General features: G+C 44.3%; 1 protein-coding gene across 1 annotated transcript in view; it reads right to left on the minus strand.

Annotated features, from left to right (window-relative positions):
• The window catches only part of LOC137651864 (glutamine amidotransferase-like class 1 domain-containing protein 1), a 245366-nt gene that overhangs the window by 134752 nt on the left and 96215 nt on the right, over positions 1 to 14399 (minus strand). The window contains exon 3 of the mRNA XM_068385083.1: positions 4414 to 4519. Within this exon, the coding sequence (XP_068241184.1) occupies positions 4414 to 4519 (106 nt within the window). The remainder of the gene's footprint in view (positions 1 to 4413; positions 4520 to 14399) is intronic.

Raw genomic sequence — 14399 nt, forward strand, 5'->3', positions numbered from 1 at the left:
TCGATGCTCAATGGCGTCCCTCTTACGTGCTGCCATCTACAGGCATAAACAAGATCTACATCGTATGTTGGAGCATTACTTCGGGTGTCGAGACAAAAATTTGGTCGAATTTTACTTCGTATGTTGGAAAATTCGTATGTTAGGACAATCGTATGTAGAAGTTCCACTGTGTATATATATATATATATATATATATATATATATATATATATATATATATATATATATATATATATATATATATATATATATATATATATATATATATATATATATATACACAGTGGAACCTCTACATCCGAACGTATCTACATCCGAATTTTCCAACATCCGAAGTAAAATTCGAGCAAATTTTTGACTCTACACCCGAATTTTATTTCGACACAAGAAGTAGCAATTTTCGTCGTACCGGTTGTATCCGAATTTTTCGACACGCGAAGTACAATTCGAACACGTTCCGACTCTACACCCGAATGTTTTTTTTCGACACCCGAAGTAAACAATACTCGTACGCATAGTCGGTGCTCATAGCGCCTGAAGTGTTTTTTATTTCCGCCGATAGAAGGCAGCACATCGACTTCGGAGGGACGCTCAATTAGCGCGGCTTGGGTCAGTCCTCTGTTCTCGTCGGCTTCTTGCGGTTGTGCTCTTTGCGTTCTGATATTAACTGTGATTTAATCGTGATTTTTTACGTGCATCCATTAACGATAATTTACATAAATCATGGGTCCAAAAAGGCTTAGTTTTGCCAGTGGTAGTGGTGAGAAAAGGAAGAAGGAAATGCTTTCTATAGAAATTAAGCAGGAAATTATTGAAAAACATGAGCGTGGCATCCGCGTGAGTGAACTTGCTAAACAGTATGGCCGTAATATGTCGACGATCTCGACAATCCTTAAACAGAAGGAAGCTATTAAAGCAGTGAAACCTTCTAAGGGGATCACTATAATTTCCAAACGCCGTACCCCTATCATAGAAGAGATGGAACGACTTCTACTAGTGTAGATTAAGGATAGAGAGATCGTTGGCGACACCATCACCGAAACCGTTATCTGCGAGAAGGCGCACGCCATCTTTACGGACTTGAAGGAGGAGAGCTCTGGGGGTGATGCTGGGGAGAGTTCAACCGAGCCTTCCTCAGATGATTTCAAGGCATCTCGTGGCTGGTTCGAGAAATTTAAGAAACGGTCCGGGATTCATTCAGTTGTTCGCCACGGAGAGGCTGCTAGTGCGGACACAAAGGCTGCAGCTGACTTTGTTAAGAAATTCGAAAATATCGTAAAGGAAGAAGGCTACGTAGAGCAGCAGGTGTTCAATTGTGATGAAACCGGGCTGATTTGGAAGAAGATGCCGAGTCAAACCTACATCACTGCTGAAGAGAAGAAATTGCCTGGGCATAAGCCAATGAAGGATCGGTTGACTCTTGCTCTATGTGCCAACGCTAGTGGGGACTTTAAAGTCAAGCCCTTGCTTGTTTACCAGTTGGAGAACCCTAGGGCCTTTAAAGCACACAACGTCGATAAGGATCAGCTTCATGTTTTCTGGCGATCCAACTCGAAGGCCTGGGTCACTAGGCAATTCTTTGTGCAATGGGTAAACCAAGTTTTCGGTCCTTCTGTGAAGAAGTATCTTCATGAGCATAAATTGCCTTTAAAGTCCCTGCTATGCCTTGACAATGCACCCGCTCACCCCCCCCCCCCCCCCCGGACTTGAAGATGATATCTTCGATGAATTCAAGTTCATAAAGGTGCTGTATCTTCCACCAAATACCACCTCTATCCTCCAGCCCATGGACCAGCAAGTCATCTCTAATTTTAAGAAGCTGTACACCAAGCACTTATTCAAGCAGTGCTTTAATGTCACGCAAAGCACCAACTTAACTTTGCGTGAATTTTGGAGGGGCCACTTCAACATAGTGCACTGCTTGAAGATCATAGATCAGGCTTGGGTGGGATTAACTCGACGGACCCTCAATTCTGCATGGAAGAAGCTGTGGCCTGATGCAGTTTCTCCCCGAGATTTCGAGGGTTTTGACCCCGAACCTGATCCCGTGGTCGGTGCAGCGGAAGCCGTAGAGAAAATCGTCTCCCTTGGCAAGTCCATGGGTCTGGAGGTCAACGCAGATGACGTTACGGAACTCGTCGCCGAACATCACGACGAACTGACGACGGATGAGCTCAAGGAACTCCATGCTATGTCGGAGCACATGAGTGATGACGAGGAAGAGAGCGAGGAGGTAGAACATGTGTTAGGTTCAGCGCAAATAAAAGAGGTGTTAGGAAAATATCAAGACGTGGTCGACCTCATCGACAAATACCATCCAAAGAAATTGCAGGTTTGTCATGTAGTTTCTCAATTCGATGATGTTTGCCTAACGCACTTTCGAAACATTCTGAAAAGCCGTACCAAGCAATTATCTATCGATGCTTTCTTTAAAAAAACTGCGAAGCGAACTCGCGATGAAGAGGATGTAAGTGAACCGAAGAAAACGGCAAAGAGTGAAGAGGAAGAAAGTGAAACACAGAAAACGGAAAAGAGTGAAGCAAAAGAAATTCAGTCAATTTTAAATGTAAGTGATAGTGATTAAAATTACGTAATCATCAAAAAGAAAAAAAGAAAATGTAAAAAAAAAATATAAAATAAATAAAAAAAAAAATAAGCTAAGTTATGTTAAAGTTCACTTAGTGTAAGTTAGAATAAGTTACGGTAGTGTTACGTTTATCGTAGTTAACCTCTCTACCTCCTCGCCGTCCGTCCGTCTCCTCTCTCCTCTCTGCGTAGCGAAGACGAACAACACCTGCGCTGGAGTTTCTAAGGTAAAGTGACGCTAAAAACCCGTTTCTTATTTATCATTTTTTGCTAATTCTTCTTATTTACATGTCTATTATCTAATTTAGTGTTCATTATTCTCATGGGAAAATTATGTGTAGTGGTTTATTAAGAAGTTATCATAGATTTTTGGGCTCAACCACGGATTAATCCTATTTTAATGTATTCTTATGGGAAAATTCGTTTCGACATCCGAACAATTTCTACATCCGAAGTTGGTTCTGGAACGGATTAAATTCGTATGTAGAGGTTCCACTGTATATATGTATATATATATACATATGCAAACAACCCTTAAATCTTAGGGGTTTCCAAAAATAGTGGATTGCTACACTTTACAATGGAACATATATGTGAATATACGAATAATACTAGAATCCCAACATCGAAAGAAAATAAACAACGATGTCAAGAAATGTTGGGACTGCATCGTATTGTCTTGAGAACTACACAGCGAAAATTAACAATACGTTAGTTCTATTTAATCTTTGAGAATAGATCGATGATTTAAAGAACGAATATTAAAAAGACAAATATTTTCTTAAAAAATATAATCTCTTTATATGAAAAGATAAATACTCATCGTAAGTTAGACTTCCTTTTCATTCTTTACAAGAAAAAGCATAGAAAAGAATTATGCAACAAACTACGTAGTACTATGTAGCTTACGTCACACAATTGTGACGTCATAGAGATGGTGGAACGATCTCCGCCATCATGTTTAAAGAGTAGGTTTGTAAGTTTTACAGAAGGGGCAAAAAAACTCCCATTCCTACCTCTGTTAAGATACAAACGTAGTTAAAGCACTAACACTCAGTAAAAATAAAATCCAACCAGCGAAGGCTAAAAATAAATTGTACATCACCAAGATAACTGTAATATACAGGTTACAGCGAGTGAAAAATCCAACGTCTTGCCGCTTGTGCCGGCAGAGAAGATATGAGGAATAACGGAATAGCTCCTAGGTACCTCGCTAGGGCGCACAGGTGGTACACCTGGCTATCGAATCGACGATTGGTGCGAGTTTTTGAAATTTCTGCCATGACGTCAAAGACGTAAGCTATATATATAACTACCAGGTAAGTCTTATGTTTAAAAAGATACAGTATGAGTTACCAAAATTATCTTAAGATTTAATTTTTTAGGGGATTATAACCCAATGTAAAGTTACCTAGTTAACTTTATCAGAGTTGCATTATAAGACTTCCACAGGATGTGCATACAACTTGTACAAGTTTTAGCCAAGTCATTATTGTCTTATACCTCAATGATTAACAGCCAAGGTTCCACTAACATGTTTAAGTTTATTCAAGAGAAAACTGGTTAAGTATATCACTGAAAGTTCTTTGCCAAAGCTATTAAAAGTGGACAAAGTTTCTGACTTAGGATCTTAGAGCCAAAAAAGTTTTCACAAGCATTCCCAATCTTATTGTCCTGAGAGCTAGGGATGAAGAATTTGGGGAGGGGGGGGGGCTAGAAACTATACAAAACACCTGACAGGGGTTTCTCATAATGAATCACCGTAAAAGTTCAAGACTACTGTACAGTATATGGTTTTATAATAATAAACGAACAAAAGTAATTTACCTTCAATTTCTGTAAGTGGTTTAGGATTAAGGAGATTTTTTGAAGCTATATCATTCAACCAACGACTACTCTGGTCATCCTTGTCTATAAATGTGGGAGCTTTGGCCTAAAATAAAATGTAAAATTAATATATAAATTAAAAAAAAATTCCACAATTTACATATGTTAATTAGCTGTATTCATTAAGAACCTTACCAATTACAGTACAAGATAATTCAGCAAAAAATTTAATCTTTTTAAACAATGAATTTCTGAGGAATAAATCAAAGGATAAATATAGTATCTTGTTTCATAATTCAACATTATACAGTAAAGGAATAACAAATCTTTTAAATATTGTTCATTTTGATAATTACCCAGAATTTAATGCTATTCCTTGATTGAAGGAAAATTTAGCCTTAAAGATAGAAAATTTACACTGACTAACTAATTAAGTATGGTAGTAACCCCTTCAAGAATGAAGAATTCAGTGTGGACATGGCAGCTCCTGCATTGGCGAATCCCCACATAAATAAAGCCAGTGGCCAAGAGTCAGTATGATAACTAATCAAAAAAAGTAAACTACTAAAATGACAAATTTGGAAGTAATTTGTATTTTTTTAACAAAACAAACTTGTAGCTATTTGTAGATTATTGTATATACTATATTATCTTTCACATATGCTCCCTTTAAAATTCATAAATTCTGTCCATTACAAAAGCATGCGCACGAGTCGCGCTGTCAGCACTCCGTACATGCGCATAGGGAATCTTCTTGCTTCTCTTGGCACGAGCTGTACGCCTTGCAGAGCACCACTGTACATAACCCCTTGCTGTGTGGAATAAATGCAATCTACGACTAAGGATTTTACTTCTCCATCCCTGCAATCATCTATCTTCATCTACAAGACTTCATCACCTATCACCATGGTGCAGTGACTAAACCATTCAGCATTTTAAGGGAACACCGGAATCCAGCATCTGCATCGAGCTGCCAGTCCGGTTTTAGGAGGAGTTCTCATCCACAGGAACTTTCAACCACAAGAACAGCAGCAAGGAACATTATTCCACCATTTACTCCAGGGCAAACACGGGAAGCACAGCATGCTGACACCCCAGAAAAAAGCTTCACTTTGTTTTTCAGGGATCAAATTAGTGACGAGATTGTGCTTTTGACAAACAAGAAAATTGATATAGATGCTGCCAAGTACGCCAAGAAAAAAATAACACAATCCAGAACAATCCCAGCAGAGATGTGTGCACTTAACTGGACTTTTGCTCTTCAGTGGCAGCCCCAGAGACTACCATCTAACAACCTCAGAAATGTGGAGCCTAAACATTGGCACAGCTATTTGCCGTTTGGCCATGTCACAAGGTTGCTTTGAGTTCCTCCTGAACTGTTTGCAATTCGATAACCTCAACACATGGCAACAGAGGCAGCAAGATGACAAATTTGCAACCATTAGGGAGATCTGGGACATCTTCATTCTTCATTGAAAATTGTGGGAAAATGTAGGTCTCTCATGAAAACCTTACAGTGGATGAACAATTACTGGCATTTAGAGGTAGGTGCCCATTTCATATGTGTATACCCATAAGAAAGGTAAATATGGGATAAATTTAGTTCTTATAAATGACAATTCAAGGAAGTACTTATTGGGTGCGATCCCTTACCTGGGAAAGCAGGGAACAAAACCTAAAGATAATATAAGCCTTGGACATTTCTTCACAAAAGAATTAACCAGGCCATACCACAAGACTAACAAATGTAACCACAGATAACTGGTTCATTTCTGTGCCCCTAATGACAGATCTCCTTGAAAACTGCAGCATGACTCTTGTGGGAACGGTCAAGGTAAACAAGGAGATACTGAAGAAGATAATAGAAAAAGACAGTCGCTAAGCAGGGTCAAGTACGTTCCTGTTCACAAAGGCCATTACTCTGGTATCATAAGTCCCTACAACATCCAAGAAGAAGAAAAAATAGTACTGATGATGTCTTCCATGCACACAACCAACCCTAGGAGATACTGGCAAGCCTGAGGTGGTTGAATTTTATACATACATATACCAAGGCACTTCCCCCAATTTTGGGGGGTAGCCGACATCAACAAATGAAACAAAAACAAAAAAAGGGGACCTCTACTCTCTACGTTCCTCCCAAAAGAAGTGGACTCATTTGATCAGATGTGTGCACATTATTCATGTGGACGAAAGACCAAACGATGGCCGTTGTGTATGTTTAATGGGATGCTGAATAACTCTTGTATTAATTCTTGGATCATCCATAATGAGAACATGAGGAGGACATGTGATAAAGTACTGATTAGGAGGAAGTACATGCAGGACTTGACTCCTGCACTCATCAAACCCTGGGCAAAGGAGAGGCTCAGCTCTCCATTTCTGTCTCGCACTCTTACTAATCTTACCTGCACCATCTGCAACCTTCCTTCACCTGGAACTTCAGTAGGGACACCAGGGACAACAGTAGCTGAGAATAAGGAACCCTTAGTGCGCTGTGTGGAGTGCTCTAAAGGATCTGACAAGAAGACATGTCACTGGTGCCATGGCTGTAATCACCTTAAAGCCCTCGCCATTTCTACCCTGTCTGTGCTAACTGCCTTACAAGGTAAGTTATGATAATGAATGCACTTACTGTACTGCTTAACATATTAGCAATGGTATCATATTATTCAGTCTTCCTTTACAGGTTATAATTTTAAATTAATTATAGATACTGTAATATATTTACTGCACACAGATTTTTGCCTCTCAAAACATACCCCTTTTTTCTGTATCTCCCCTACAGCCCAGAGTGATGCTAGAATTCTGTGGCTTTACCAGCTGTAACTCCAACTACCTGGGTGGGTACAGGCCAATGCTCATGTCTTTGCAGCATTTTTCTTTTCTTACAATTTTTTCTTAATTTTTTTTGTGATTTTCTATATTTTTAAAAGTTTTTCTAAGTCACCCCTCAAATATTATTATTTTAATTTCATTCTCAGTGACTTCTTATATGCTGAAAGGAAAGCCAAAGAGCTATATTTCCAATGTATTTTCTTACTTTCAATATATTTTTGCAGCAATCATGGTTTTTTAATTTCCAAAAATCGGGGTTTTTTCACTCGGGGTTTGTGACGGCGTAACTCAAATAGAGGGTTAGTGTTCTAGGGTTAAAACAGTTGTTGTGCAGCAACCACAGGAGTGATAAGAGAACGTGTTGAGTCTCCTGGGGGTTACATCTTGCAGGTAGTGGGCGGTGAAGGTCATCTGACACTTCTACAAGCTCGCTTCTAGAACCTGCACCAAAGAGTAGTTTCATTTGTAGCAATACCCCCGATGTCGTGTGCTTTGGGTCAGAGGAGGATCTGTATTCAGTGCAAGGTCAATGACTTTCTGAATCCAGGCAGAGACGGTGTTCGTTATCCTTCTCTTGCCCTTCCCCAGGTTGATGAAGAGTTGACAATTGGGGCGAGCTCTCGTAATTTCCTTGAGGAAGGGCCTCCAGTTTCTCATTGATCTGGATTATTGGTGATGTTGCGAAGGCCCCCCAGACTGAAGGGTTCAGATTCTGGGAACTGAGCTGCCAGAAACTAGGTCAAGCATTACTTGGCCCCTCGCCGTGAATGAGAGACGTTAAGGGTGTCCTATGGGGTTCGCCAACTCTCTTGGCAGAAGCCAACATGAGCGAGAGACCTGTCATGAAGGTCAGGAGACCTCTGCCGCTTGGGGTCCTGGAACAAGGTTTTCTTTCCGACTAAGGTTCGCCAACTCTCTTGGCAGAAGCCAACATGAGTGGGAGACCTGTCATGAAGGTCAGGAGACCTGTCATGAAGGTCAGGAGACCTGTCATGAAGGTCAGGAGACCTCTGCTGCTTGGGGTCCTAGAACGAGGTTTTCTTTCTGACTAAGGGTCCATCGGCTCAAAACTCCATTTGCAGGGCAATGCCGAAGTGGAGAAAGGTTAATTCCTGCTGGTCTGAAGGCGAGGCTCAAGGACTAACAGGTGCCTTTCCGTGCCGTAACCAAGTGAAACCTTCCTCACGAAGGTTACCGAGAAACACCCCTAATGCTGGCATAGTGGTATCGGGGAGAATGCTACCCTTTCTATGATACCACCTTACAGTCCACTTGGCCTGGAATGGCCAAAGCTAAAGATCTATCCAGACATTCTCTTTGCAACCTGTTGCAGGAGAGACTCCCGAGAGAGGAGGAGATGGATAGCCTCCAGGTGTGCAGTCGAAGTGAAATACTGCTTTGTGGAAGATGTTCACATATGGCTATTTAGAGTCGCTGAGGGGGTTCTCTCGGGATCTCTGTCAGAGTTGCAGATGACCCGCCTAGGCATGAAGTGTCTTCTGGGCAAGACAAATCTTGCTGGCGGGACGAGTCTGCTTGCCAAGACAAATCAGTTTAGCGAGACGAGTCTGATGACCTGTTCCCGATCAAAGGAGAGAATGGATGAATCAAATTCCTGTAGGATCTTTCAGGATTTACATCAGTAGGTGAGGCAAGTCTTTTAGCAAGACAAGACTGCTGATGACGAGGCCTGCTCTGAAGGGCAATGGCGGAGAATGAGCGAATGCAATTCCCATGGGAGGAATCCCCCGAAAGAGAAACCAACCAGGGAAAGGAAGATTTTCTCGCGGATGGGAAAGGCGGCCACCGTTTGGTGCCGCTGTCAGCGATCCTTCCAGCAAGCAGGAAGATTGATGCATATTGACTGGTGGAGGAACTACTCCCTCAGCAGGGGAGTGGATGAATCCCTCTCTTTGCTGGAAGAATCCCCCAAAGGGAAGACTAAAGGGAGAAGGAAGTCTTTTCCGCAGACGGGAAAGACACGATCAACATTTGCTGCCACAGTTGATGATTCTCCCTACCATGTTAAGGAGAGTTCCAGTACCTAAACACTCTCTGTTTTCCATCCCCGAGTTCTGGCCCAAGTTGAAGGTCGACACCAGGCGTTGTACGAAAAATGAGCCATAGCTCGAAACGAGTTTCCCCTCGAAGGGCGGTGGTACCTTTTGCCCGTAGGAAGGTTGCCCTCATCTGAGAGAGGTATAAGAGGCAGTCCCATTCGGGCTCTGACCACAGCCCAGACGCCGAGTGGTACAGCATGCCCCTGCCCACCTTTTCTTTGATGCATCTCTGGTTATGGTTCATTTTCCCTTTGCCTATACATACACCGAATAGTCTGGCATATTCTTTATATATTCTCCACGGTCCTCATACACCTGACACTACTTAGTCTACCCAACAATTTTTCTTCTTTCAAGGGGTTAACTACTGCCTTACAATTGTTCAGTGGCCACTTCCCTCTTGGCAAGGGTAGAAGACTCTTTAGCTTTGGTAGGCAGCTCTTCTAGGAGGACATTCCAGAATCAAACCATTGTTCTCTAGTCTTGGATAGTATCATTGCCTCTGTACCCTGGTCTTCCTGTGTCTTGAGTTAGAGTTCTTTTGCTTGAGGGTACACTCGGGCACACTATTCTATCTTATTTCTCTTCCTCTTGATTTGTTAAGGTTTTCATAGGTTATATAGGAAATCTTTATTTAAATGTTGTTACTGTTCTTAAAACATTTTATTTTTTCCTTGTTTTCTTTCCTCACGGGGCTATTTTCCCTGTCGGGGCCCATGGGTTTAGAGCATCCTGCTTTTCTAACTAGGGTTGTAGCTTAGTAAGTAATAATAATAATAATAATAATCTGGAGGGAGAAATCAATTCAGGGAAGAACCATGGAGATTGACTCCCTGGATGAGATTCTCATTTTGCAACTTCCTTATTAGGACAGTCTCTTGCTCACATCTCGTAGAGAACCATATGAAAGGAAAATACCTGGTGCCAAAAGACCTGGGATCTGAGTGTCCCTGAAGAGGTTGGATTCGACGGAGACTGATGCAGTCTTTTCAAACCTGCGGAAGTTTCTGATGTACAGTATGACTAGCAGCGAAGGCGTCGTCTTCCATCCAAGTGACGTCATCTTGGGGTGGGTCAAGGTCGTTGTTGAAGTGGCTGGATGAAGACTGCCTGACCCCCTCTGCAGGTCTTGTAACCCCAATTAGGATTTAGGCAGAGTCTTATAGTCCTTAGACTCTTTCCTCGGAGGGAAGGTCTAGCACGGAAAGTCTTGGTAGAACACCCTTACGTTGGTCACCCGTAGGGGGAAAGATCATATTTTCCACGGGTTTCGGGGCTACCATGAGTTCTCAGGGGACCTCCTCGATGGGTGAGGGCTGGAAAGAGTCAGATAGGGACTCATCCCTGTGCGAAACTACCACCTGGACTACTGGCTGTGTAGCAGGAGGACAAGGAGAAGCGGGCACGATGACACTTGACCTTCCCTTGGACGTCCTGACAGGGCTCAGCTTGACCCTGGATTAGATTAACTCATCAGGGACTCCTCATTTCTGCTTCAGGAGAGAGGAAGAAACCAAAGTTTCTCTGTGGGAAGGAACAATAGATTTTTGCCTTGGGTCCGTAGAAGGCGAGGAAGATTCCTCCAGGGGACTCCTGGGAGTTTCTGATCTTGTGTGACAGCCCAACCAAGGCTTCAAACCATAGTTCCTGACCAATAACTGCACTATCGAAAGTTCCCCTGAAGAGAACAACTAATAGGGGCTCCGCAAGGAAGTCTTATCCGCTGTCGAAGAATCTCTCGAGGAGGGCTGCAGTAGTTAAGTCTCCTTCCGAGGAAAAGGAATCAGCAGTGAAGAGGGGGTCCTTCGGAACTTTGAACGCCTGCTGCTTAGATGTCTTGCCTTTTCCCACTCTCCCCCGGCAAAAGCGATGTTCTGCATTTACAGGGAGACAAACGAGGCAAAGGAGAACGATGAGAAGACTTAGAAAGCTTCTCTTCCAGCGAACGGCACCGTTCATTAGAGTGGTGTTATTCTGGCGAACATTGGCGACAATCGGGGACTGGTTCCTGGGGTCGCTGTACTGTGGTGGCGAGGTCCCGCATAGCTGTCTGTTGGCGAGCTGCTGATAGAGACTGTTGGTCATTTGACGATCGTACGATCGGTGAGCTGGCGTAATGGTTCATAGGGAGGTCTCTTTAGAGACCTGAGAACTCGAACCATGTTCCATGGGGGAGGTCTCACTTCAGACTGAGGACAGGTAAGTTTGTAACTCTGTATGAGTAAGGAAAGTTCTAGCGATGAGGAAATATCCTTTCCGTTGAGTATAAGGGCGAGGCTTAAGGCTGAGTGATAGCCTTTAACCGCCGAGACTGAAAGGCGCATTTCCTCATGCAAATATAGAAGGAACTCTGCTATTGCTGGAATAGTGGGATCAAGAGGAGAAATACCCCTTCCATGACACCAACCACAAAAGACTTTCCACTTTGCTTGGTAGTAGACTGCTGCTGATGATTTCTGCATGTATCCAGACATCCTGCTCACAACTTATTGCGAAAATCCTCTCTGAGTGAGGAGATGCTGGATAGTCTCCAAGCATAAAGTTGTGGCGAAGTTACGGCTTTGTGGAAAATGCTGGCATGTGGTTCTTTGAGTAGATCATGTTGTGGAGGGAGTTCTCTTGCAGTCAGGAGATGCAGAAGGTTAGGAAACCCTTCTGCATGATGCTATAGCGGAGCTATTTGAGTTATTGAGAGGTTGACAGATGTTCTGGCCTTGTTGTGTACCCTCCCCATCAGACTGAATGGGGAAAAGGCGTAAATGTCGATATTATCCAACCATTGTTGGAAAGCATCTTGCCAGAGAGCCTTGGGGTCTGGGACTGGCGAGCAGTACAACAGGAGTCTGAAGTTCAGGGCCATTGCAAACAGATCCACAGTCGGAAAACTCCACAAAGTCAGGACTTTATTGGCTACTAGATGATCCAAAGAGCACTCGCTACTCACTATCTGCGATGCTCTGCTCAGATTGTCGGCAAGCACATTTCTTTTGCTTGGAATGAAGCATGCCGATAGTGATATCGAGTGAATCTCGACCCATCTCAGTATCTACTGCTAGAGGGGATAGGGGTTGCGAAAAGGTACCTCCTTGTTTGTTGATGTAAGCCACTACTGTGGTGTTGACACTCATCACCACCAGAGTGGCCCGCCAGGAACTGGTGGAACCGTTGAAGGGCCAGAAAGTCAGCCTTCTTCTCTAAGAGATTTATGTGGAGGTACTCTTGTGACCCTGACCAGAGGTCTGAGGTCGTGTGGTGCAGCACATGGGCCCTGACCCTTTTTGTTAAGCATCTGAGAACAGCATCAATTCTGGGGGGAGGACGAGAAGATCCACTCCCTATCGTAGGTTTTCGTCTGACACCCACCATTCGACGTCCGACTGTTCAGCTGATCCCATGGGGATCAGGATGTCCGGGGAGTCGAAGGCCTGATTCACTGGGACTTGAGTCGCCACTGGAGAGATCAAATCCTTAGGCGACTATTGGGAACTAGACGGGCCAGAGATGAAAGGTATCCGAGAAGACATAGCCACGTCTGGGCTGGAAGTTCTCGTCTGAGAAAGGGTCTTGCGACCTTTTTCAGCCTCATTATCCTGTCGTCTGAAGGGAAAGCTTTGAGAAGATTGATGTCTAATATCATGCCTAGGAATACTAGTCTGCGTAGGAAGCAGAAAGGACTTCTCGAGGTTGACCATGATCCCCAGCTCTTGGCAAAACCTCAGAAGTTGGTCTCAGTGTTGAAGAAGAGTTAACACAGAGTTCGCTAGGATTAGCCAGTCGTCCAGATAACGGAGGAGACGGATGCCAATCCTGTGTGCCCAAGATGACACTAGGGTAAACACTCTGGTGAAGACTTTGAGGTGCTGAGGAAAGACCGAAGCATGGCAATTTGAATTGGTACAGTATTTCCTGTTGTCTAAGCTGAATCTTAAGCACTCAGACGGATGTATAGGACCTGGAAGTACTCGTCCTTTAGGTACAGTGTACACATTTAGTCCCTTGGTCTTACCGCTTGTCTGACTGTGTCTGCCGTCTCCATGCTGAACGGAGTTTGCTTGCCAAGCTTGTTCAGAGATGAGAGGTCGATGATGCATCTCCAGGCCTGGAGGTCCTTAAAGAGAACTTTGAAAGAGTCTTCGAGTCCTTTGATTCCTTCCGAGGAAGGAGGTAGGACTCCAGCATCGGAGGCCGGATGGGATTTCCCTTCTGACTTCCATCGGTGGTGGAGAACTCTCCGTGCGAGGGGAAACTTCCTCCGAAGGTGGAAGATAGGAAGTCCGAGCCTCGCTAACTACCTCGGCTGAGGTGAGGTAGGAGATAGTCCGGTGGCAGAGACAGGAAGGACAGGTCTCGAAGGCGGAGCACTGACGAGTTGGAGCGGCGCTGCGTTGGCGAGCAAAGGTATGCTGGTAAGCGCTGGCATTCTGGCAAACACTGGTCTCTGGAGCGACGAGATCGTGCTGGAGAGCGCCGGTGATCGGGAGATCGCTGGGGCATTGGAAGGCACTGAAGAGCAGCCAAACGCTGATGCACCAAAGAGCGCTGACGAGTGGAGAGTGATGATGCTCTGGGAAGCGTTGAAGTGCTGGGGGGCACTAATGTGATGGTTTTGAGCGCTGGTGCACTGATGAGCGCTGGCGCGCTGGAGAGCATTGACGCGCAGCCCAACGCTTCGGAGGTGCATTACGAGCAGGCAGATGAGGAACAGGAGACAGGAACAGAGAAGGCAGGTCAGCAGGTCGGCATGAAGGAAGGTCTGGAACAGGGATGTGCCCTTCGGAAGGGCGAACATGCTCCGACGGGGATCGCGAACAGTACACAGAAGAGTCCAGGGCTGAAGACCTCGGACTAGTGGCAGCGTCGTCAGGAGAAGGTCCAGCAACAGGCGAAGGTCGAGGGCCAGAAGATGACTGAAGTTGAGGCTCCTCTGCGGGGGACGGCTGCGAAGATAAGGCTGAAGAGCCGAAGAGGCGCCTTTTCACCAATAGTGATGGGCCACCTCTGAGGCGAAACGGAGGGCGAGCTATGCGAAATCGAAGATGCCCTGTCGGGGCCGGGGGATCAGCAAGCTGACCTTTAGAAGCAGCAGTC

This window comes from Palaemon carinicauda, chromosome 1 (genome assembly GCF_036898095.1).
Source record: "Palaemon carinicauda isolate YSFRI2023 chromosome 1, ASM3689809v2, whole genome shotgun sequence".
NCBI lineage: Eukaryota > Metazoa > Arthropoda > Malacostraca > Decapoda > Palaemonidae > Palaemon > Palaemon carinicauda.